This window comes from Molossus molossus, unplaced genomic scaffold (genome assembly GCF_014108415.1).
Source record: "Molossus molossus isolate mMolMol1 unplaced genomic scaffold, mMolMol1.p scaffold_m16_p_3, whole genome shotgun sequence".
Classification (NCBI taxonomy): domain Eukaryota; kingdom Metazoa; phylum Chordata; class Mammalia; order Chiroptera; family Molossidae; genus Molossus; species Molossus molossus.
Window position 1 is genome coordinate 89867716 of NW_023425366.1, and position 24289 is coordinate 89892004.

The following is a 24289-nucleotide window of genomic DNA, read 5'->3' on the forward strand; positions in this document are numbered from 1 at the left end:
AATACATGTCAGCAAAGGAAATATTATCTGAAAAGGGAAAAATCCCTTTGATGTGCTTCAACATGCAGAGATTTCTGCGAGTTTTGGAAGCTCTGCCCGCTTGTAAGGAACGGTGTACGCTTACACTTTTTTTCCTCCCCCTTTCGGCCTACCTCCTGCCTCAGAAGACCACCCATTGCTCGAAAACAGATCTGCTCTTTCAGCGGCAAAGTGTGTCATTTGGTTTTAGCACATTCATTTGCCGGGCGCTGTGTTTATATTAAGGGAAGCCAAACCGAGAGATGAAATGTTACAAGGGTGAAGTACAAAGTAGACTCAATTTTTCTCAAGTTAGGAGATGCCAGTGATTTATAGCCCGGCTCCAATTTTGATTTTTTTTATGTAGCAGTGGAAAGAATTAATAAAATGCACAGCGCTTGGGGATGCAGAGGGAGGAAGGGTAGTGAGGTCCGGACAACTGGCTGGAGTTTTTGTCAGATATTCATAGAATGTGGGGAAAAAACATTCTGCTTAGCTAGCAGTGCCCTCGTGAGACAGAATGGCAGCAAGTAAGGAAAATAACAAGATAAATGAAATTTTTGCAGCTGCAAGTAAAATATTGAGGATCTGCACTTTTTTATTGATCTTTATGATCCTATTGCCAAGAGCCACTTTGTGGTGACAAAATATGTTGACAAGTGCATATCTCAGGGCCGTGAAAAATGTGGTGAAGGATTCGCCTTCTGTCTGCAGTGTTGTACAGGAACAAATTGCCCTGCTACAGCCAAGTCCTTACAGAAAGACTGAATTTAAGGCCCACAAACCCTAAACACTTCTGTCTTGAACTTGAGGCTAATATTTGCAGCAATTCTTCATTGAGAAAACCAGTTGTGGTCTCATTTTTTTTTTAATCTGTAGATTTTTCTTTCCAGTACCAAAGCTGTTTAAAAAATGTTTACTTCTGGGTACCTTCACTCTATCATTTCAGAGTGTAATCTTTCCACCCTAGTAAAGTGCTCCTCTTGTGTTTATTGAATTGCCATTTGTTTCCCATAAGAGGGGTTTTCTCTCCTCCTGGATCTAACTTGAGAAGGACGGCAATGGGGAAGATTTTTATTTTTCTCTATCCTTAGATTGCAGAGCTGTTGAACTTCTGTTACAAATTTGAGAACTCCCAGTGCCAAGTTGCAAGAATACACGTAATGCTTTTCCTTCAAATAAGAAATCAATAGTATTAATTTATGTACAAGGTGGAAGCACCGGTATCTGCAATTTACCAAGAGAGAGAATTTTCTCATCAATGTGAGATGGAATATATATTTTTTTAATGAACTCTTCCTTTCTGCTGTCTCCTGGGTCACATATCCGTCTCTTCAGCCAAGACACTCTAGGAAGGGACACTCAGGAAATAAACTGTGAGCTGTTTATCACACTGAGTTACAGGCTCTAATTGGTTGCCGGGAACGATGATAAGGTGGGTGCCGATTTATTACAAATGGAAACTGTTCAGGTGGAGACGGGCAGAACTTTTTCGGGGCAATAAAAATGTGGGTGGGGGCGCATGAGTCCTACCTATTACTAAGCTGGGTTTTCTTTTGTTTTGAATAGGTCGAATATATTCTACCGGGCCTGTATAGATATTCCCAGGGGCACCGAGCTTCTGGTGTGGTACAATGACAGCTATACGTCTTTCTTTGGGATCCCCTTACAATGCATTGCCCAGGATGAAAACTGTAAGAATTTATTTTAGCTCTCAATTTACATCTCGAAATCCCTATTTTAAAGCTAACTTTGTAAGAGTGTTGTTTGAATCCCCTGAAACGCGGTTCGCTCTGCTACGGAACACACGTGCCCAAGTCCCTCCCGTGCTTGCTTCTCCCTGGATGTCCTTTGCTTTTTCACAGGGCATCTTGCCTTGTACAGGCCAGTGCTTCTTCGCCTGTTTGCAATGTCAAAACATCTGTCCCCGTTTTAAGTCATCGCCGGCATCAGTGTTAAGGCAGCTGGCATCTCCTCAGTGCCTACTGTGCGTCTGGTTCTGTGCTTACCACCTCCCAGGGTTACCGGGGCAGCGTAAGGCACACCTGCTGCCCGGAAGGGTGTGCGGTCCTGCGGTAGTCACTCCCCACCCGACACCGGAATGATGAGAAAATCATCATCAAAATCTCATCAGCAGTCACTCCCTCGTCAGAGGGGTGTGCTTCCTCCCAGGTAGTCACTGCGGGGAGAAATGGTAGTGAAAGTCGGAGACGTATGACTGAGCACCTGTGTCTCTCTACATTTCTTAGCCTGAATGAACCATGTCATTTCCTTCTGTCATCCGTCCCATGGCAGCCACTATCTTCTAAAAAATAACCGGACATCTAAGCAAGTGCAAATTTGCAGCAGTTTTCACTTTCACTTTATAGTTTTGTTTTATCAGTTCTTTGGAAACGATTTTAAGGTGATTTCCATATTTGGGTAGTTCTGATGTGCTTCAGTGAGAAACACTGGTTTCAAGGATGCTATTGTTTTTTTTTCCTTGTCACAAAATTGATCTGTGAACTGCAAATTCGGGATTATGCAACAGAAAAAGAAACTGAGAGAAACTTGAATGTGAAAACAACTTTCATGTTACTATATCCCTCTCCACTTCACTTTCTCTCTTACACACACAAACTCCAAAAAAAAAGTTCATATGACTACTGAATAAAATGCTGATGACCAGGTATTTCTTTTCCATGTTGCCTTTATTTTCTTTGTGAAAAATAGAATCCTCAAAAGGCGTAGTACTCTCAACTTTCCTTTTCTACTTTAACCCAAAACCAATCTCAAATCAAAACATGAATCTTTGGACATATAGCACATTCCTCTGATTCCCAAGTTTCCATTGGAAAGTTTCTCTCCTGCAGTGATACCCCGGTTTGAGGGAGTGTCTGTTTGCACAGGAGAAAATCTTAAGTGTTGGACCGAGTGTGCGTTTGGTGTTAGAGGCAGATGTGGGCGTGGGGGTCAGTGTGCTCTCTCTTCCCAGAACGGCTCCATGCCCCAGCTTCCCTAACACTAGCTCTCGGTCCATGGACAGAAAAGCACCCATATCAGCCCCCCATTCCCCACCCCGATCTGCTGACATAGGCCTGTCTGTACATAGAACTTTGACATACCTCACCTTCTGAAGTATGGCATTTGATCCAAAAGGATTCCCAAACTCCTATAATAAAACCTGTTACATACTCTGAAGACGTTATTATGGTGTGTGTCTTGAGGATTATCTGGGAATTAATACAGTGAAGCCTAGAGTTCTAACGTACATAGCACATAGTCCAACTCGCCATTTGTTCGCTCATTCATTCATTGCTCAGATATTTATCGAACAGCTACTGTAGGCTAGTGTCTTTGCTAGGAGCTACAAATACAGCAGTGAACAAAATAGACCAAAACCCCTGCCTTCATGGAGTTTACGTTCCTGGGGAGACAGAGTATCAACAAATAAATGAGCGAATAGTTTGTGAGGTGGTGGTCAGTGTTGTAGAGATAACAAAACAGAGAAGGGGTAAAGTGTGCCAGGAGTTAGGGATCAGTTTTAGAGAGTGACCAGGGTAGGTCCTTACTGGAAATGTGACTTTGGGATAAGACACAGGAGGGGAAAGAACAAGCCGTGTGTTATTTGGGTGTTCCAGGCAAGCTGTCCAGAAGTGCGAAGGCCTCAAGGTGGGGATGTTCCTGGCTTGTTGGAAGAGCATCACAGAGGTTGGCATAGGTGTGGGAGTGAGTGAGATGGGAAGAAGTTAGCTTAGATGTTGGGGGGAGGGGAATCTTGTGGGGCCCAGGTGGCCACTGTCAGGACCCTGTCTTTTGTGCTTTGTGGACCAGGTAAAAGGGGACTGTTGCTGAGTTGAGCAGGACAGTGATGTGATCTGACTGGCGTTGTAACAGGATGACGCTGGCTGCTGAGTAGAGGCAGTAAGGGGGAGGGTGGAGCAGGAATTCAGGGGACAGATGATGGTGGTGTGGGCCATTGGAGATGTGGTGGAGGTGGGAAGGGACGGTTGGATTCTGGATATATTTTGAAAGTAAAGCCAGCAGCACTTGCTGACACACTGGATGCTGAGTAAGAGAAAGGAGTCAAAGATCACTCCAAGGCTCCGCTCTGAGCAACTGGAGGGATGGAATGGCTCTTTGCTGAGTTGCGAGTCAGAAAGGGAAACTGCTGTGGAGTGATGACCTAGGAAATGCGTTTCTTACCGTTGACCTGGAACTTCGGGGTGGGAGTCACACCTCTGCAGCATGCTTCTGCTTCACGGCGTTGTCACGGTGAGAGGGTTCAGGGGTCGAGCTGGAGGATTCCAGTGAGCTGTTCACAGGCACCTGAAAGTGTGTGTCTAAGGGTGTACCGTCTGGTCTTCAGGTTCGGTGCCATCGTGCCGTTAGAAAATGTACTGTCTGGCCCTGGCTGATTTGGTTCAGCGGTTAGAGCATCAATCTGAGGGTTCAAGTCCCGGTCAAGGGCATGTATGGACCTGGGTTGTGGGCAGCCGTGGTCGGGGCTCGTGCGGGAAGCAGCCAATTGATGTGTCTCTCTTACATCCATGTTTCTGTCTCTCTCTCCCCCTCCCTTCCTCCCTTCTAAAAATCAATGGAAAAAAAATATATCTTTGACCCTGGCCAGTTCGGCTCAGTGGTTAGAGCGTCGGCCCATGGACCGGAGAGTCCTGGGTTCGGTTCCCGTTAAGGGCATGTACCTCGGTTGCAGTTTGTCCCCGGCCCTGGTTGGGGTCATGTGGGTGGCAGCCAGTCGATGTGTCTCTCTCACATTGATGTTTCTGTCTCTCACATCGATGTTTCTCTTTCTCTTCCGCCCTCACTCCCTCCCGCTCTGTGTGAAGATAAATGCAAAGTCCTCGCGTGAGAAATTAAAAAAAAAAAAAAAAAATCCTTGAGTGAGAATTAACAAAACAAAAAAACCAGTGTATTTTCTGTAAACATCTGCTTTTCAGTCCTTCCTTCTCCTGGAGTCCAACCTGTGTGAAGCGTGGCTGATGAGGGTATTGAGTGAACTCTACCAGGGCATGTTAGATCATTTAGCACCTGACATCCTTGGAAGAAAATTCGCAAAGCCGCAGCAGCCAGAAGTATTGTAGATTCCGTAGGTAAACTGAGCAGCTCTTTTGGGTTGAGTTCAGAGCTCTAACTAAGGGTATGGGGAAGTTTAGAAGGAATTAAGTCACTGACGAAAATGCTCAACAGTGACAATCCCCCTTCCCCCTAAAGGTATTAAAGGAATTTTATTTCAGTTCCTGTCTCAAACTCATATATCTGTCATGTGACTGGCCACCCAAGAAACCAGCAGAAAGCTTCATTAGATAGTGGGGGGGATAGATATATGACTTTGACTGCAACTCTAAGATGGATTCTCATTCCATATGACTCAGCGAGAGACCTGGGAATGCTTATAATGGGGATTCCTTATTCTGTAAGAGAAAATACTCACGTGATTTAAAAGCACAAGTGTGTGAAAGGGCAGATAATGTAACCATAGCCTTTCACAGCCCTGAGTAAGTTAAACCATCTCAACTGGATTAGCAATTCTAAGACAGTTTTTATCCTACTGACCTAGCCACAAAATAAATTAGGTACCTTAAAAAAAAAAAAAAGGCAGGTAGACCAGACATCTAGTATGTTTTGGTCCTCATAAATAGTGGTCAGATATTTGCTTAGTTCTTATTGTTCTAAGCCAGTTAGTTCATCACCATGAAATTCATCTTATCCTAAAACTTAAACCACAGTTTCTTCCCTGTACCCTGAGCTAATAAAGATTGTTCCTAGTCTTTCTCTCCCCTCCCTCAACACAGGATTACACCTATCTGTGGTCCTTTATCTCCGAAAGCTAAAATGCCTCCTCTATAAATGCTATGTCTATTAAAAGGGAGAAAATTAATACTAAAAACTGTATTTTACCTTAACTTTTTCATTTGAATAAAAAGTAACAAGTGAAATGTTTCACAGTGTCAACAAAGGCAAAAAAAAGCTTCTTGCCCTGGCCGGGCAGTGCAGTTGGTTAGAGTGTTGTCCCAATATGTCAAGGTTGCGGGTTCAATCCCTGGTCAGGGCACATATAAGAAGCAACCAGTGAATGCATCACTAGGTGGAATGGCATATCACTATTTCTCTTTCTCTCTCCCTCTCTCCTCCCTTCCTCTTGCTCTAAAATTAAAAAAAAAAAAAAAAAAAAAAATTAAAAAAACCTGAAAAAAAAAGTTTCTTAAGATCAAAAACTTACTTGGTGAAATGCCTCTACAGAGCCACCTCGTAGTGCTGTGCACACAGTAAACAGTTAATAACGACTCGCTGGATAAGTATCGAGAATCTTATTGCCGTTGAATATAGGGGGATTAAATTTTTTTTTTTAAATACGTTTTTATTGATTTGAGAGAGAAGAGAGGGAAGGAGAGGGAGAGAGAGATAGAAGCATTGATGAGAGAGAAACATTGACATCGATCGGCTGCCTCCTGTACAACCCCTGCTGGGGATGGAGCCTGCAACCCGGGCATGTGCCCTGCCCGGGATTCTAACCTGTTGGTCCATGGGCCGATGCTCAGCCACTGAGCCACACTGGCCAGGCTCAGCCAGATTTTTCTCTTTTAATGAAATGCATACTTGGCCCAAGACATTACAGAAAAATATGATTTTACTTACTGAATAATACTTATTGAACACTTTACATTGGTAAAAATATCATTTTCTTCCCATGGTTCTTTCAGCATCGCAAGGACACATTTCCTTGAGCATGTGTAGTGGGTTCAGGCTCCGGTAACCAGCCCCGTGGCCGTGGCCGTGGCCGTGGCGCCGTGGGGGGCACGCACTGCCCGGACAAGCCCCGAAAGCCTGCCCACCTCAAGGAGAAGGCAGCGTTCACACAGGCATTCGGGCTCTGGAAGCAATTCCTCTGTTATTTTCTTTCAAAAAGCCACCGTTTTCAACGTAATAGAGCCCCAAGGAGAGAGCCCCTCCGTCCACCGCGGCCTTTCAGGGAGCCTGAAGGAGCCTCTGTCGACAGATTGCATCCGCGAGAAGGACCAGGTTCCCCAAGCGCTTCCAGTGGGGGATTAGCTCCTGCAGAGTGTAAAGACCATGGCGTATTCATATTCATTTCAGAGGAAATTAAAAAAAAAACCCTGGGAATAAATGTCAGACACGTCTCCCTGCTGCTTTCTCGGCCTGGCCCTGAAGCGGAGGAAGTGCAATGTGACACCCGGGGGCAGCCAGGAGTTGCTGGCGCTGGAGGGAGCGCAGCCTCGGGGAGGCCTGCCTTTCTCTTTTGATTTTAAGGAACAGAAAGTAAAAAGCGGCACCTCTGTGTAGTGCTCCTCACCCTCACTGTCCCTCTGATCATGAAAAAACTCGGCCCTGGGCTAAAGAAGGCCCTGCTTAAGCCTTATATCCATGAACCTTGAAAGTACAGTCCAGCTCCATCTAGTAAGGACATCTGTGTACGGGGCCTGCGGAAGCATCGTGACGGGGTGCAGACACTCAGACCCTGTCCCAAGGAACTCGCTCCAGGAGAGGGCACACAAGCCCACAGCTACAGCTAGAGCACAGGGCAGGGGCCCTGAGATGGCCAGAGCGGGGGTGGGGGCGGGCGGGGGTGAAGCCCAGGATCAGTGCAGGTCCCGGCCCCTGTATGCAGTGGGCAGCTGGGCTCGGACTCCTCATACCAATCCAGGAACCGGAAGTTCCGATTTATCCCTGAATGAGAACGAGAAAAATGCCAACCTCCAGCTAACAGGCCAAGGAACTGCCCTTCTTGAGCCATTGGATGAAAACAGAATGTCCCACCCTCTACAGCAGCCCTCGCTAGGGAATGTATGGGCTTGGTTTTGTTCTGCCCACAGAACCCTGGGAACCCTGGGCCAGGAGACGAATATGAAAACTTGTCCAGAGGTGGAGAAACCGGTAGGGTCCCAGAAGAATAAAGGAGAAGTCACCCCACTGGGATGCCTCTGTGTCCGCTCAGGACTCCCACAGGTCACTCAGTGGAGATGCGTTCACGCAGAAATGATGAGACACAGGGACACCGCTGTGCTGCCTAGATGTCAGCGCCGGCACAGGGTGGAGGCATCATTCCCCCATTCCCGCGAGTGGGGGGCTTGGCGGGTCTCAGGTGAGCGTGTCTCCAGGAGTCACTGATCGCCTGAGAGCCTCTTTGCCTTGGTCCTGCTCTCTTCTCATGGAGGCCGCGTCCACTGCAGGTCAGTGGAGGGGCCAAGGACTGGTTCCTGGTCCCAAAGCAGGACAACTCTGAAGGACCTTCCCAGCCCCAGACCTGATCGTCCCCTTTCTCAACAGGATCCTCCTGCCTCCCTCCCCAGCAGGTGTGGGTTCAGGAGCACTCCCCAGTCAACCTGTGCACAAAACCGGACGTGTCCATTTCAGAGTCTGTTTCCCAGGGAACCTGACTGAGGACAGGCACTCCCAGGTTTACGGTTCCAATGCAGACCTCTCCACTGGCCCAGACTCCTGTCCCGCCGTCTGCCCCACATCTCCACTCCGTGTCTCCCAGGCGTCTCAAACTGAAGATGTGAAACAAATCATTCCACTCACTCCCAAACTCGGCTGCCTCTCCCCATTCACTGCCTCTCATCCAGCTGCTCTTTCTAGAAACCGTGGCACCTTGCCCTTCCTCACCCTCTATCCAGTCAGTTAGCAAGTCCTGTTGGTTGTACATTCTTTGTTGTTGTTGTTGTTACTTCTCACCCGAGGATATTTTTCCATTGATTTTTAGAGTGGAAAGGAGAGAGGGAGAGCAAGAGAGAGAAACATCCATGTGAGAGAGACCCATAGATGGGTTGCTTCCCGCATGACCCCAACCGGGGCTCGGGATTTAACCTGCAACCCAGGTATGTGCCCTTGACCAGAATCAAACCCGTAACTCTGGTCTTCGGGCCAACGCTCAAACTACTGAGCCACACTGGCCAGGCCTGGTTGTATGTTCTTAAGTGCATTTATTTGCACTTCCGCTGCCGCCACCCTGGTCAGCACCACCACCAGCTTCGGTCTGGACCTCTAGTGGCCTCCCGTGTGTCACACTTTCCATCGTTTAGCATCACCGCAGCCAAAGTGAAGTTTCATTGATTTGCGTATTTTATTGTTTCAGCTTACTCACTTGTTCTGTTAATAGGTAGTTTGGTTACATAGATCAAAGTCCAGAAAGGACTATGGAAGCATAATTCTCCTTCCAAGAGGTGATCAGTTGACAGGTTCTTCGCTGGTCCCTCCAGACATATTTCTGTGCCCATTCGAGCATCAAGCATAGTCTCCCACTTGCTCTGGCTCTCACTCTGTCCCTGCCCTTTTCATACAAATAGCAGCACGTTATATACATTTTTCTGCACCTCACTTTTTCATTGGATAGTATAGAATGATGGTGCATTTAAAACATAAATCTGCTCACCTCACACCCTCCCTTTAAATCCCCCCCCCCTTTTTTCTTGGCTTACCATTACTTTCCTAATGAATCTCCACTTTTGTTCTAATATAGCCTTCTGGGCACATATAATCTTTAGAAATATTTTGCATGGCTCACGTAGCGTTTGACAAACTTAGAATCAAGCAGCGTTAGACAGGCCGTGCCCCATTCAGTGTGCAGACCCCAGCGTTCTCTGTTGCGTCGACTGGCCTCCGTCCCTTATCTCTGTCCCCCGCCCAGGCATGGGCAGTTGTGCCGCTTTCCTCCCCAGCTCGGCTGCAGCCCCTGTCCCGTCTTCCTCCGGCCACGTTACCTTTCAGTGCCTTCAGTGCCCTGAGCACCTTCTCACCTCTGCATGACGCACAGACTCCATGGTGAAGCTGCCGGTGTTGCATCTCCTCGCACGTGTCCTCCTTTCACACCCGTCTGGTCTGCGTACCCTGCAGGACTCACGTTCAAGGTCACTGCCTCAGGGAAGCCGTCCCCCGCCCACGCTCAGCCATCCTGGACACGTGTTTTGCAGGCACCCTTTCTCCTCTCCTAGCTCATCACACGTGCGTCAGCTGTTACCTTGTCAATTCTAAAACTTGTATACTTTTCACCTTTTTCTCTTTCTGAAGCTGGAAGATGTCTCACAATGAATGGTGACTTACAGTCAGTGCTACGACTTGCACTAATGGAACTTTAGATTGGATGAAACTGAGTAAATGTTGATTTGTGAAATCATTTGTGGACTCTCGTCTCTCTCGCTCGAGTGGAGGTGGCATGAGGCCAGGGGCCGTGGCTCTCGCTCCCCTGTGTCCTCAGCAGCTCGCAGTGTCAGGCGTGGAATGGATGCTCAGTAACTGCTTGTACACTGAAGGCATGGACACGGGAGGGAGGCAGGACTTCGTTTTATAGATCCTGAATTTGCCTCTCAATGCTTTAATTTTCCAGGGTTTGATGAGTTTATGTTCGTCTATATCCTTTGGGGCTTTAAGAGTTTTTCGTCATCCCATTAATCTTTGATTTGTAGACAGATTTTAGCAGCTCGGTATGTCTTCAGGGAGAAACCACTCCATCCTCCCAATCCTTTCAGTTCGTCATCTCTGGGCCCTTTGCAGTGGTCTGTTCGGTCTTGACTTGGGGTGAGATAGTGTTTTCTGAATTCATGTACTGTTCTCTTCCTGATAATTCCCTGTGCCTTGTTTATGCTTTTGATTGTCGTAGATAGCCAGGCTGGTATTTAGAAAGAATATTCACCTGTGTCCTTTCGGTTGCATTTTAAAAAATTATAGTTTGTAGATTTCTAGGTCCCAGGAAGGGTGTGGCAGGGGCACCGCAGGGTAGTGTAGAGATCAAATGCAATCCCTTCTTCCTGTCCTTACTGTCGCTTCTCTCCAAATTGCATGCTCATTTTATTCAGTAGGATTGCATCTGTTCTCAAGTGCGATCAAGGATCATGCCAGAAGAACACAGGGTGCAGGTGATGCTACCTGTATCTCAGAAACAGATTACATTTGTGTCAGGGTATCCCAGAGAAGAAATAATAAGACAGAAAATAATTCCATTCCAACCATTCACACTCTTATTGCCTAAATACCACTATTACTATCATTAACTCAGAACTCATATATCCAAGGTTATTATAAAAACTGGTCTCAGTTTTTCTTTATTACCATTTTGACATTGATCATTAAACTTAACAAAAATTCGTTGGCCCACAAATTCTTTAGTTTAATATTTGTTATCTGTATTATCTCGCCCCAAAGGCGTCATCTCCGTCTCCTCAACGGTGAAGCTCTGGCCGGTTTCCTGCTTTCATGCATGTCGATGACGTGCTCACCCCACAGTCTCCCCGCCGTACCTTCCTTCCTGTTAGCCGGGCATGTCCCAACCTGCACGAGCTCAGTGTTGCCTGAAAACCTGTGGGTGTCCCTGTGCTCTCTCTTCCGGATTAGTTACGAATGGGCTAAACAGGATGAGTTCCACCCTGATCTCTGACAACATGGCTGTTTTTATTTTTTATTTAAAAATTGCCAAAATAAAACATTCCTTCTTATCTTTTAACACCTATTTTAAAAAAAACAATCTGTGTGCAATCAAAGAGTTTTTGAAAGTCTAAAATGTATGGACAAATTTCATATTGATTATATACTTTTGCCCCTGAAGTGGAAATTATATATAAATGTTTATATATAACAATACATATATACATAAACCTATATGTATGTATGTGTGTAAGTATGTGTGTATTTATATGTGTATATGACATATATGTTCATGTGAGATATATATGTTCATGTGAGATGAACTGGCTATAAAATGTCCTTTTTATTTTTGAAACACAGCCAGTGAGCAGAGTCAGAATAGGAATGTGATCAGCAAAGAATTATCTGGAAGCAAAAAAGTTAAAGCTTCTAGCTCAGCCGTGCCCCTGGGCAAGTTATTGGACCTTCTTGGACTTGAGCTGTTTTTACTTGTAATAAGAGAGAGGAGGATTGGATCGCTGATTCTTAGCCCCAGTTATACAATAGAAGCACTCAGGGAACTTTAAAGAAATGCAGATGCCCAGCATCTACCAAGTGAATCTGATTTAATTTTTTTTTAAATTCTCCCCCGTGAGTCTCAGGTGCAGTCAGGGTCGAGACTGTCAAGGAAGAAAACTCTAGGCTCTCTCAGGCCTGCAAGTCTCTTGCTTTCTTGTTCCCTCTCAGGATAGGAGGGATCATGCCAACAGAGCCCTGCTCCTGTAGCTGGACTTGTCTAGTTACATGTAACTGCACCGAGTGCCCTGAGTTGGAGGGTGCTTAGTGGCAGCACCTCGGCCCCTGTGTCCCTGTGCACGGTGTCTACCTGTCCCGCCAGCACGGAGCCCCTTGCAGGCATGGTCCCTGCCATTCTCTCTTAACACTCGACTCCCCCTGCCCTGTGGGAACCTCAGCAGTGGTCTGTGGCTGCAAAGGATGAGAGCTCCTAGTTCATGTGTTTCTTTCCACTTGGCCCTGAACTTTGGCCAACGGCTGTGGTTTACTTCCCATCACCAATCTTTGTGCCAATCAACCTTTTAAAATTTTTTGGTCTCTAATTTTCTTCTCTTGAACACTCTGTAGTCTTTAATCTTTTTGAACTAACCAATAAATATGTTTATTGACATAGTAGGTACTTAAAAAAAAGAATAGTTTTTAAGCTTATTAGGTTCTAATCACGTCTGAACCTGTGGGTTGACCAGCAAACACATGATATGTATTATTAACACAATAACAACTTAAAGGAAAGAAAAACAAATTTAGGTTTTCTTCCTTAAAAATGTTTGTTTTCTCACTCTATTGCCACCCCGGATTTGGACTGTCTTCCTTCATTCTAGTCTCTTCTCCTGTAATAATAAGAATTGTCCGTTGTTGATGGTGGGCCCTGTGATGAGTCCCTCTGTTATCTCATTGAAACCTCCTGAAAGGGGGTTTGCAGAGGAGCAGACCAGGGCTGTTGCACTCAACATCTATTGAGTGGGAACCGTGCCGTTGACTAAATGCTGTCATCTATGCATTATCTCACTCAACCTTTTGGGTGACCATTCTACATTTTACCAAGAACTAAATGTGGATTTCAGTGTTCCATACTTGCCCACAGTCATAGGCTGGTAAATAGCGGAGTTAAAATCTAGGCCACTGCAACCAGTGAATCATGCTGCTATTACTTTTAGGATCATGACTGCCGCTATCTTCATTTGACAGACAGGGAAACTAAGACACAGAGAGATGAAATAACTTGCCCGAGATCACCACTCTAATAAAAGGTAGAGTCAGGATTTGAACCTAGGTCTTTCTGATTCCAAAGCCCAAGTTGCAGGCACCATGCTCCATTGCCTTCCCTTCTGACTTGATCCCCAGCACCGTGTCTATAAACCATGCCTCACTGAAGCCCTCCTTGAACACTGATTTTTTTTCCTTGCTATTTCTTCTCAGAAACAGTTTGCATCTATTTCCTAGGCCTGAAGTCTTTTGTTTATTTCTTTGGACTTGAAAGGTTTTTTGAGGTCTTGCCCTCCCTGCCCCCTGTCTTATTCCCACAGTGTCGAGAACCCATGGCCCTGCTTGGTCAGTCTGTCTCTCTTTCCATCTCACCAGCGTGCCAGACTTCCGTCTCCAGGTGTCTTTCATTTCATATGTTCCCTTCATCTCTTCAGTGAGTTTTCCTTGAATACCTCTGTCCTTTGCTGGCAGTCTGGTGGAAGGCCGGAAGCCACCTGCCCTGCACTGCCCAAGGCCACCCTCCCTGGGCAGCCCTGGCTGTTCTCTTCCTCTGCCTTGCTGTGCCTCCCATCTGAGCTCCCGAGGCTGCGGTATGGAGCCTTAGCATGGAGCCCTTCCGTCTAACGTCATAGTGCACTCCACGAGGGCGAAGACCGTGTACGGACAATCCTGAGCATGTCGTAGTGGCATAATAAATAAGCATCGAGTTATTCATTTGTGATAAACTGTGCTTCTCCCCCTCCAATCAAATCGTCTGCTATCATGTTAGTTCTGAGTCCGGAAAAACAACGTTTTAAAATGTTGATTTATAAGAATTTTTTAAAAGTGCATGCTATGGGGCTTATTTTAAGGGCTCATAAAACTCATCTTCTGAAACTATGTCGTTCTCCCAGTAAATGTCCCCTCGACGGTAATGGAAGCCATGTGCAGACAAGATGCCCTGCAGCCCTTCAGCAAGAGCAGCAAACTCTCCCCAGCCACCCAGCAGCGCTCCGTCGTCTTCCCCCAGACTCCGTGCAGCAGGAACTTCTCCCTCCTGGACAAGTCGGGGCCCATCGAATCGGGGTTTAACCAAATCAACGTGAAAAACCAGCGAGTCCTTGCGAGCCCGACGTCCACAAGCCAGCTGCACTCGGAGTTCAGTGACTGGCATCTCTGGAAATGCGGGCAGTGCTTTAAGACTTTCACGCAGAGGATCCTCTTACAGATGCACGTGTGCACGCAAAACCCGGACAGGTAACCCTGACTCTCCCTGCTCGCGGTGTGTTTGCTTAGGGAAGACCTTGCCTTCCCGACAGGGTCCAGCCACCTCCTCCAGCCTCCCCTGGGGGAAAAGCCTGTGCTCGGAAGGTCAGCATCACGGTAGGCCACCGCTTGCCTTTGTTCTTTAGCAGGGCTGTGTGAGCAGTGGCTATCGAGAGAAATCCGCCCTGGCTTTCCAGACAGTCCTGGGCAAGTCTGAAGGGGAGCAGAATAGGAGGAACCGCTCTGAATATCATAGATGGAAAAATGAGGTCAGGATAATTAGAATCCTCTCTGTCTTCCAAAGATAATAGAGCTGGCCGTTCTGCTGCTGTCACAGTCGTTTCAGGGTTCACCTCCAGTGTGCCATGGGTATGAACTTAATTAAGTACTAAGAGGTAATGAATTGGAATTTTTTGCTTAGTACTATTTTTCTTCGGAGCATGCAAACCCATAAATCCTGCAAAGCTGTCAAAAGGAAATACCTACTCTGCTAGTGATGTGGAGGAAAACAGATGCCACTTATTCAATAAACTAATATCCACACCGAAGAAAAATGTGGACTAGATACCTCAGAGTCAAAGTTGGTTTGAAAGTTTGTCAATAAAGAATTTTATGGCCATGAACTGAGGATGAAATTTAGCTGAACAAGTGAATTAAAATTTCAGGTACTCTGACGAGTGGCATAGTAGATATAATGGAACTATTATTTATGAATCAAAACTGGTTTATTCGACAGTCTTGATGGCTGGGAGCGCAAAAGACAAAAATCAAATTAATTCAAAAAGAAAGGATTGTGTTTTATCTCTTCTTGGCGGCCTGTGAAAATCTGATTAACCCCCAAATGTCTAAGAACAACACTGAAAATCACTTTCAGTGTAAAAGCAGGAAATAATATTTAGAAGTAGGAAAAGAGACTACTAGGAAGCAGGGCTCCTGAATTATTTTCTTAATTTGGTAAGTGATTAACCTTAAGCCATTTGGCTCTCTTTGCCTTATAATGTACACCCAGCTCTTCCCTCCCAGGTCAACAGGATATGATGTGCTGGGAGACCCAGCAGAGAGGATGGGGACGTGGTGGACAAGGGGTGGATCTTTTCCAAACTAGTAATAACCCATTTTAGGGCCCATGTACACACACGTGCACATGTTTTAATTTGTGCCATTCTAGAAACCACTTGCTTGGCATCAGTCATTGCTGTAACTAATTAATGTTGAAACATTTGCTTTAGGGCTGTTAAGGCAGCTGCGTCTTTACAATCTTTTACTTTCAACAGGAGAGCCACAACCCCCATGCTGGTGACAATTAGCACTATTGACTTTCGAGGTGGCAAAGTTTTGAAAATGTTTCCTTCACTCAGGATTTTTTTTTTTTTAAGTTTATCTTCCTTGCAAGTATACATATAGCCTCAAGACATATCTATGCAAAGTTTGCAAAGCATTTTAGTAGTTTGGTAGTAACAAGATGCGTTAAATCTTGTTATTCTATATAGACTTGCTTTTTAAATTGAGTGCGTTCAGGTGGATAGATATGTAATTAGCATAGATTCGTTGTTGTAATAACTGAACATGAAGGTAAAAATGAAATGATAGTTGAAAGTTTCTGGATTTCAAAGCTTAGCTTTGAGTATGATGTAATTCCACACTGAATGTCACAGAAAGCAATGAAAATATGTCACGGTGAATAGGAAGATACCAAAGCAGACTGTTTGGACTGGCCCCAGTCACACTTAGAAACCCGTGTGTATTATGGTTTAAAACCTATGAGTCTGCCTGTCAGATCATAGTGTCATAGCTTGTACACATCTGTGTAAACTGTCAGAGGAATACCTGACAAATTGGGAAACTTACGTGTACAAAATACACTTCCGCGGGAGACTGTTAGGTCAGTGCTCATTCCAAGCTAGTTTAGAGTTCTCGGAAAAAATCCGAGTGGCCCGCGACTCCTGTCCTGTGCTCACGCCAATGGGCGTGTCCGACTCAGATGCCCAGCTGCAGTGTGGCCAGGCCTTCCCTCTCCAGACGAGGTGACGTAATGGGTGCTGGACATCCATGTAGGTGTGCAGAGAGGGATCCAGTTACTCTCGCAGGGGCTCCAGCTTCTCCCTTTCCTGTGCTTTGCTGATGACATGAGAGATGGTCCCCATTACTCATAAATAAGTTAAAATTAAGACTTCAAAATATTAGCCCCTTTACAGGCAAAGTAATGATGAGGAGATGCTTGATTTTCTCCATTACATCTGAGTTGATTTTCGGAGATAAAGGGAACATAGGAGGTGCCCGGTCACTTGAGCCCACTCGTTTGTTTCTAGAGACATCGTTTGCTTTTAGCATGTAGGACTGGAATAGTTTTTTCCAGCTCCAGGAAGTTTGGAAGCCAAAGGTGCTCGCTATAATCGTCAAACCACAGGGGTGCTAAATCAGAGACGTACATGAAACTAAAATGGAACATCAGACTTGTCGTGATGGTTGCAGAATTGGGAGCCTTTCTCCTTTTATTCATGTGGAGAATGACACGTGTGAATGCCTGTGTTTTCTTTGGGGAGTGACCGTATTCAAGGGGCTTTCGCCTTTGGCGGTTTGGACCTCTTCAGGCTTAGAACTCGCCAGTCAGAAACCACTTTCCATTGCTTTGAAACACTCAACGCTTTTTTTTTTTCTTTTTGGATAGGAAAATCTTGCTAGAACCAGAGGCAAGAAAGGGAGATGCAGAAGACAAAGTCCGAAGGTAAACAGGTTAGAGTTTCAAACAGATCCAAATTTGAAACAGGCCCTTGAATCTTAGGTCCAAAGATTTTTCACTCAACAGACCGAATATTTAGCCATGAAACCTAAGACCTTTCAGCCTTCATCAAAGAGCCTTCATGTGTCTATATTTGTGAGCTTTTTCATGTGAGAGACCATCAACAAATCTATGCCTGATAGAAGGAAAAGCGGCCGGAGGAAACCCAGGGTTGCCAAATCACCTTTTTTTTTTCTTTTTTCTTTTTTTTTAACTGCGTTATTTTCATTGAACACAGAAAAAGGATTCACACTCATGAGGGTCCAAAAAGCCACAGAATTGTTATTTCTTGATTTTGTTCTGTTAATATTAAACAAACAAACCCCTAAATCTCTTCTTCTCTTTTCCCAGTCAACTGACTCTTTTTTCCTCCTCCTAAGCGAATTCAAGGGGAAGACGCTGTTGGAATCTAGACCAACCAGGGTTTGATTCAGGGACTCCATAAACATTCGGGGTTTTGCATAAGCTTATGACTTAGGCCCGGGCAGCGTGACCCACTTTTGCTTAAACCAAGAGTTGGAAATCCTTTTTCTCTTCTGTTTTTCTGCTGCAGAAACTCAACAGTCCCGTGGGGGGTGAGGGGTGGGGCTCCAGAAAGGAGTAAGCAGAGCCTTCAGTCGTAGTGATTACTTTCTGATGACAATGTTCTCTTTTATTTTCTGCAGAAAGTGTCTTCCTCATGCTTATCTTCGTTTTGCATCCTTTTCCTTTGCTCTTTTCTGGTTGTTGCGTCCTGGGGAAAGTTTACCCTTAGCCTCCTGGGTGAACCGTCAGCCGCTCACATTTGTGTTTCGAGGATCCGTGTTTGGATCCGTGTTGGTTCCAGAGGGGAAGGTGACCGCAGAAGGTGCCGTTGGTGGGAGGAGCCTGGAGCTAATCCGTCACCATAATCGTTTCTTTGGAATGTGTCTGCGCTGAGCCCCCTCCCCCCAAGTGTGAAGGTTATCTTCTTGCTGGCATTCCATGTTTCCCAGGTCCTTGGCTCTGCACTGTGGCTTTCCTGAAGTCTCTTCCTCCTTCCACAGAGCTGCGGTCGGCGCTCCCTTTGAAGTCCTGGGAGCCTGCACTTGGGCTAACATGGGGCCAGGCGAGAATGCGGCCCCCACGGAACAACTTTTGTCCTGCAGGCTTCCACACCCTGAAAGAAAAATCACACGGAAGGATTAATAATCTTTTAAACCAAACCACACTTCACTTTGTTACACATTTCATGGTTTTCCTATGTGTACACCAAACCAATTACAGACTCGGAGTAGATGAATTACACATTTTCCTGGAGGGGCTGCCAGTGACAGAGACTGCCAGGGGATGTCCCTCGGCTTGCTTTCTGCTGAAACTCACCGGCATTGATACATGACAACTAAATGGACCTGGGCTTTGTCCGCTGTTTAGTTATTTCATTCTTGACTGTGAAGCACCTTCTAGTTTTTCACGACGCTTGATATTTCCGTGGAAACTAGCCACATGAGGCTGTTTAAATTAAAATGAATCAAAATTAAGTAAAGTAGGACTTTGGTTTCTCAGTTACCGCAGACACAGTGCAGGTGGCAAGTGGCTCCCCCCTGGACAGCGTAGATACAGAACATTTCCGTCACTGGACAGCACTGCTGGTAGCATTTGCCACACTCCATAGTCAGACGGCCGTAAGCTTCTTCTGGTTGTGAGATGTCTTCCCTCTGGGCGGGATGCTCATTGGGATTGTTTTGAGAATAATAAAGTGCTGTCTGCGTATGGTGGCTCGGGAGGATCAAAGTGCATTAGAAAGGAGAGTCCCACTTAGTTGTTCAAGGACACGAGGGTCTGGAAGGAGTTAAACTGAACAAGTACTTGATGATGTCACGTCCTCTCGCTCCTTCTGGTAGGATTCGCCAACAGGAGACAGAACTTTGGAGGTGAGCTTGACTGTATCCAAAAGTTTAATACATCAAGTCTTACCTTTTGGCTAGACCTTTGAAAAGTTCGTGGGAATCAGACTAAGAAGCTGAGTAATGGCAATTAATCCTGGGTCCCCAACACCCTCAACCCCCACCCTCCACGGTAAATGGAGAGGTGAGGCGTCAGGGTATGCTCATTGAAACATACATTCAGGGTCTGAAGTCAGGTGGACAGTTGTCCCAAAAACAGTGGTGATGTTTGAGATTCCACAGTAGTGACGATGTTTTCTAGGCCCTGCTCTTGGGCTTGAGGATTTTATTCTGTCTTATGTTATTCCTATGTCCTTAGATGAAACCCTAGGACGTAATCAGTGTTAAAATGACTTTTTCGATCATTTCCTTTCATTAGTTTTTATATGAAATATTGACAATCCAGGGAAAAAAAAGAATTTTGTCAATTTGCTGTGTACCTCTGTGCTTTCTTAGGGCTAATTCCCATAAATTTCTAGGCTGAGAGGGACAATCTGTTTTTATGCTGGCAAGTAGGGTACCCATTTTAGTTTTAAATTCTACATAAAGGCAGCTTCTGCAAAGGTGAACGTGACATTATGGTCTCAAATCTTATCCCTTAAGGTACCTAAGAAGAAAGGGCTATCACTTTGTTTTTTGAGATCAACTACAGTAAGATTTGGTCCTACATTTTGGTACTAGGTTTTCTTGTTGCTCTGGTCCCCAGCTGTTTACCAAATAAGTTTAAATGGTACACACACGGCTCTGTATTCAGGGAACTGGCTGGTCCACAGGATGGCGGGTGGAGATCGTAGTGTTGATGCCATCTTGTGCGAGGCTGTGTCTCGGACAGATCTCGGTGGCACACGTCTGAAAGCAGGAACAGACCATGACAGGAGGCAGGAGAGCGTCCGGTTCGGTCCCCCCTCTACCGGAGAGGTGAGCGGTGAAAAACTACAGGCGGGAAAGTTGAGTGACTTGTCCAAGTCCCACAGCTGATTGGGGTCAGAGGCTGAAGTGTAGGACTTACCCCTTCTATTTTCCCTGTTCTAGATCTTTCCATTCAGTCAGGCTGAATTCTGCAACGTTGTAGAAAGCTATGTTATAGGTCACTGGATACCTCGCAGACCCCGCTCAGGTCGGTGCTGGGTGAGGTGACGTGTTGGAATCCTGTTTGCCTTTCGTTGGTATTACCTTGTATAAGAATTCAGCACAAGCCTCCCTGTGGTCATTTCTGCTCTTCTGTGTGTAAATCTTTGTGACCGTTAACATAAAAAGGATGGATTGACTTCTGACTGTAGGAAATAAATCACCCCAACTTTTGACAGCAGAGTTAGAAAAAGAAAAGAAAAGATTAATTGGTTTTTATCTAGTGGCTTATTGTTTATTGTGATAGCTATTAAAAATAGATAACCAGAGGCTAATAAATGTTAATGGTCCCTTCACTATTAGAAAAATCAATTGTCAGTGGATATTGCATATATTAATGTATTATTTTGTTTATAATCTTCAATAACATTTTTAAAAATCCACCCCTGAGAGAGTGATTTCTTGAGAAACTCTTTAAAGTTAATGGTTACAACAAAGAACCGATTTAGCAGGAGGACATTTTCATCTACATAAAATCTTAATGGCTTTCAAAGCATTATTTTATAATTATAATAAAAGGCATGTGCAATTTGTCAAGATTGATAAACTCCTTATCAAGGACTCTTACATATTTCTTTGAAACCTGTTTGAGAGCAGTTAAATAGATTTCTAAGTGTAAGTAATTAAAATTGTATAGTATTGAGTTATTGATCAATCCTGGACTATTAATCAAGCTAAAAAATTCTACAATCAGTGCTCAGCATGCTGAAGTCTGGTAAAATAATAGTGTTTGTGTTCAGTGAGGCAAGTGGCCACAATTAAGCACTTCGCTTGACAAATGAGAGGGTACACTTTATTCCGCACCTAATTGAATTGTTGTACATGCTCGGTCACCCTTGTCTCAAGCCCCACATTTTGGTTTCTGGTCTTCGGAGCTTCCGTCTGTTAAAGGTAAATAGAGCAATTAAGTCCACTTTCGCCCTTGGCTTTCTACATGCAGCCAGAAACGCCGGGGCCACAAACCAGGGCTTGGTGAGTGCCGTTAATATCCCTCGTGACAGAGTCATAATTTCCCTAACAACAATTTTGATAAACACACCAGAGCCCCGTCGAAGAATGACATGACATGGCTTCAGATGGGGGGAACTCCCCAGGCTCTCTGTCACTCGGCAGAAACCGCTTAAGCAAGCAGAAGGACTTCTGTCGAGAAGAGGGAATTTTAACCCGTCTTGTGAAAACCAAAAATTGATTTTGTTCTCATGAGCGGGAAAGAACGTTCTCTGAGTATCTTGCTAATTATCAGGCATTGCCACAACTTCCATCCATCCGTTAGTGCGTCCCTGTCACCTTCAGCCGGCACAGTGACATCTGTCATTTCTGCGCTGCTATAAATCACTGCTTCTACCAGGTAAACTGGGGAGCTGAAGTTCCAGAAAAGGCCCGACGGATAAATATTATTCAGGGGTCGGGGGAGAGTAAGTAGAAGTCAGGATTTATCTCACAAAGAAACAGATCTGGACGCATACCTGTGTTCGTCTGCGATATCAGACAACTCCAAGGTGAGCCTGAATATTTATTAAGACACGCGAGAAGCTCGCTGACCTGCCTGCATGCTTACCTGGTACTCAGAATAAGGTCCAAATGCCCCCCGGAGACCTTGGCATCAAGAGCTTATTTCCTGTGAAGATGGTTTATCCTCAGTTTTCTGAGGTTAATGAGGACCTGTTTCCCCGTCCCAGAAGATTATCATAAAGATTAAATGAGATAAGTGATTGTAAACCCCTTTGCAAAGTTAAAAGTGCCATGGAATTATGAGAGACAGTTACGTATTTTCTCATGTAATGTTCTGGGTAATCGAGTGTGTACGCTCCATGCTCCCCCAAACACATTATTATTTCTCTGGGGGAGGGGACACAAACAAGAAAGTAGGGGTTCTTGAAATGGTAAAGTTAATCCTAGAAAAACTTAATCCTATGGGAATTAATGTCTCAGCAGTTCTGTGAATTTTGTTCCTGTGGCAACAAGTCATGGGAACCCAGTGGCCAAAGTTCTATGCAAAACGGAAAATGTCATCCAAAAGTTGTGGTCTTTGTTTGCTTCGTGTTTCTGACTTCCATTGACCAACATGGAAAATAATGACCAGGCAGCCTCTCTGTTTGTTTCAGACCTTACCAGTGTGGTCACTGCTCCCAGTCCTTTTCCCAGCCTTCAGAACTGAGGAACCACGTGGTCACTCACTCCAGTGACCGGCCTTTCAAGTGTGGCTACTGTGGTCGTGCCTTTGCTGGGGCCACCACCCTCAACAACCACATCCGCACCCACACTGGAGAAAAGCCCTTCAAGTAAGTAGTGGCTAACCTGTCACCCATCTTTCTCCCAGCCTTTCCTGAGAGCCGGCCGACGAGGCGGATGGGCGCTGCGCACTCGGCCCGCTGCTGGGGAGGGCTCTTTGGAAGGCCAGTGCCCGGGCTGCAAAAGGACCTACTTGTAGAGTGGCTGACATTGGGAAAATGGAGTCAGGAAACCTATACATTAATCTCCGTGGACACAAGACAGTCTTTCTCGGTCTGTTTTCTCATCAGTAAAAGAAGGAAGTAGGAGAGAGTCGTGTTACGATTCTTTCTGGTTCCTGAGGATCTATGCTTCTAGAATTGGAGCTAGGAGCTCCATTGCAGGGCACCCTCTTGTGGCCCTCAGCAAGCCCCATGACCATCAGCAGGTGACCACGAAGTAGGGCGTCTCTTGAGGACCCTGAGCCCTGTGGGATTCTGTTGAACTATTTCCTTCATTTTTCCTCTGTGTTAAAGAGGTTTGACTCTGGTATAGCAGGCAACTTGCAGTTTTTAGTGTGCCTTTTGGATCTCAGAATTACCACATTGGTGAAAAAAGAAAAACCAAACCAAACACAGAGCATGTCCGGTTCTTGAAGATTCGGGGAATGTAGAAAGCAGTAGACCTGAATTCCAAGGGCTTTGGCTGAGCGAGAGAGTGTGTTTCTGGATCTAGCACAATCATGAGAGCAGTGGACATCTGAATCACCAAGATGGCCTGTTCACGCCCCCCCCCTCACTCATTCATTCATGTGTGTGTTCATTCATTCATCAGATCTTTACAGACGGCCTGCTTTTTACTAGATACCCTTCAAGGCACAAGAGCTACAAAGGTGACTTGAGACTGGCCTCCCCAGTCTTTGAAGACCTCATAGTTTATGGGGGAGCCCAGTTGTTAAACAGGTATTACCACATAGGGTGAAATACAGTAAGACGTGTGTACAGTGCCTCAGGGTAGCACAGAAGTGGAGTGATCAGTGCTGTCGGGGGAGATGATGTCTGTGGTTCTTTTTCTAACTTTTATTTGTCAATTGCAGTTTGCATTCAACATTATTTTGTTTTAGTTTCAGGTGTACAGCATAGTGGTTAGACAGTCATATACTTTACAATGTGTGCCTCCCCCCATATTTCAGGTACCCACCTGGCATAATAACTAGTTATTACAATATTATTGACTCTATTCCCTACGATGTACTTTGCATCCCTGTGACTATTACGTAACTACCAATGTGCATTTCTTAATCCCTCTACCTTTTTCACCCAGTCCCCCAACCTGTCCATCTGGCAACCACCAGTTTGTTCTCTGCATCTATGACTGAGTTTCTGTTTTGTTTGTTTTATTGTGTTTCTAAGATGTGTTTTAAAGGATAAGTTGGAGTTTTCCAGCCAAACAAGGGAAAGAGACATTTCTGGTAGCCCAGACTGCTTGTGGAAGGTTTGAGAATGTGAAATGGTGGTATGACTGGTCGATTGTCTCAAAGCCATTTCTATTGTCTGTGTAATGGACTCGCTTCTGTTCAACCCTCTTACATCTCTCTTTACTCATTTACCATTCTGGTTTTCCTCTGGTTAAGAAGGAAAACAAAAAGGGCATAGATGTGCAGCCTATTTACCTCCTGTAGGACAAGATCAAGCAAGAAAAGGAAATGAATCAGGCAGAAGGAGATGAATCCCCTTGCTCAGTGTCAGCCAAAGAGTCTTGCAGACTCTCGTTACCCATGAGCTCCCCTCTGGCCCTCCAGGCGTGGTTGTTGCCATGGTGCTCAGTCTAAGGCAGGACAGCAGGGTCCTGCTGGTCCGGGTCCTGC

The 24289-nt window shown here is 45.4% G+C and overlaps 1 protein-coding gene across 1 annotated transcript in view; it reads left to right on the forward strand.

Moving 5' to 3' along the window:
• PRDM6 (PR/SET domain 6) overlaps positions 1–24289 on the forward strand; it is a 99396-nt gene that overhangs the window by 68953 nt on the left and 6154 nt on the right. Inside the window, exons 4-6 of the mRNA XM_036280727.1 lie at positions 1588–1712; positions 14049–14391; positions 22317–22493. Of these exons, the coding sequence (XP_036136620.1) occupies positions 1588–1712; positions 14049–14391; positions 22317–22493 (645 nt within the window). The remainder of the gene's footprint in view (positions 1–1587; positions 1713–14048; positions 14392–22316; positions 22494–24289) is intronic.